The sequence below is a fragment of the Gastrolobium bilobum genome, unplaced genomic scaffold, assembly GCF_033153095.1.
Source record: "Gastrolobium bilobum isolate Gb01-03AN ecotype WA unplaced genomic scaffold, APGP_CSIRO_Gbil_v1 utg23973, whole genome shotgun sequence".
Lineage (NCBI taxonomy): Eukaryota > Viridiplantae > Streptophyta > Magnoliopsida > Fabales > Fabaceae > Gastrolobium > Gastrolobium bilobum.
In genome coordinates this window covers 16,117-17,330 of record NW_026900026.1, presented here as the reverse complement: position 1 = coordinate 17,330, position 1,214 = coordinate 16,117, and the positions used below count along the sequence as shown (strand labels likewise).

The window sequence follows — 1,214 nt, the reverse complement described above, 5'->3', positions numbered from 1 at the left end:
TTATACATGTTTTTAAATATGTTGTGCCGAAATAGTTTTGTAATTTTTTTTTTTAACTTTTTGCTTGAACTATACGGTTTAGTTCTTCTGTAGCATATATATGTTACGAAAATCTATGCAATGGGAGGTGCAAAAATATTTTCTCCAATTGAAATTACCGAATTTAGAAAAAAAAATTAAATTTGAAAGCACTGTAAAAAGTGCAATGCTTATGAAATCCTAGGCACGTGTCTTATGCAGCCAGAGTAAAGCTTGCAACATCCAATCTTACGTGGCACTTAATAGGCATGCAAAGCACAAATATTCTCCACGTGCCACCCTCCACCATCGTAGGACCTTACATCAACCGCACAAACCGCCGCTTCTCCCCTCTATAAACCGTAAAACCGCTTTATTCATTTCAATGTTAAAGAAACCCAAAAACCCTGGCCATTGCTTTAACCACCATGGAAACTCCTTCACCAACCCTGTCTCCACCACCATGGGAAGTGCTTGTACTCGTAGCTCACCACCTTGAACCCAAAACCCTAGCCATAGCTTCTTGTGTATCCAAGTCATGGTCATCTTCTATGTCCTCTGATCATCTTTGGAAACCCATCTTGGCCATTCATTTCCCGTCTCTATCAACCCTTCCACCACCCGCCGTCCCCTACAGCCGCCTCTTTGCCATAGCCCACTCTGCCGCCAAGCGCCGCTGCCAAAACCCCTCAAAGCCAAACCTTTTACTCAGCGACCTTGCCTTCGCCATTTCGATTTCCACCCACAACTCTCATGTCATCTTCACCACAACAAAAACATGTGACATGCTTCTCGTGGATCCCCCCGGCGTGTTCCGGTTCGGGGTTGGCTGCGACGGCATGGCGGTGAGCGAGGGATTGGAAGAGGTGAAGATTGCGTGGAATGTGATATTGAAGGGGTGGAGAGGGGTTTTCACCATGATGGATTGCAAGGGGAAGGTGGGGTTGCTACCTGGTGGCGAGGGTTGGTTCTCCCAAGAGCTTCCGGCACCGGGTTGTTGCTCGAATGCGGTGGCGAGTGCGGTGGTGGCAGATTTGAAGTTAGGAATGTGTGGTTGTAAGGGGAGTGATGATGGGAAGGTGAAGGTGAACAAGGTGAACGTGGGGATTTTGAGTGTTGTAGATTGGAGGTATGTTGGTGTGGAAGATGGTCTTAGGTACTTGCAACATTTTCTTCTCACTTACAATGGATTGTAG

General features: G+C 46.4%; 1 protein-coding gene across 1 annotated transcript; it reads left to right on the top strand.

The window, feature by feature from the left end:
* The first annotated feature begins 446 nt into the window (after window positions 1-446).
* LOC133294910 (probable F-box protein At5g04010) lies at window positions 447-1,214 on the top strand. Its single transcript, XM_061493680.1, has one exon. The coding sequence runs from the start codon at window positions 447-449 to the stop codon at window positions 1,212-1,214; it is 768 nt and encodes a 255-aa protein (XP_061349664.1).

Excerpts from the sequence above, each read along its gene's own strand:
- LOC133294910 (XM_061493680.1), top strand. The coding sequence starts at position 447 with ATGGAAACTCCTTCACCAACCCTGTCTCCACCACCATGGGAAGTGCTT.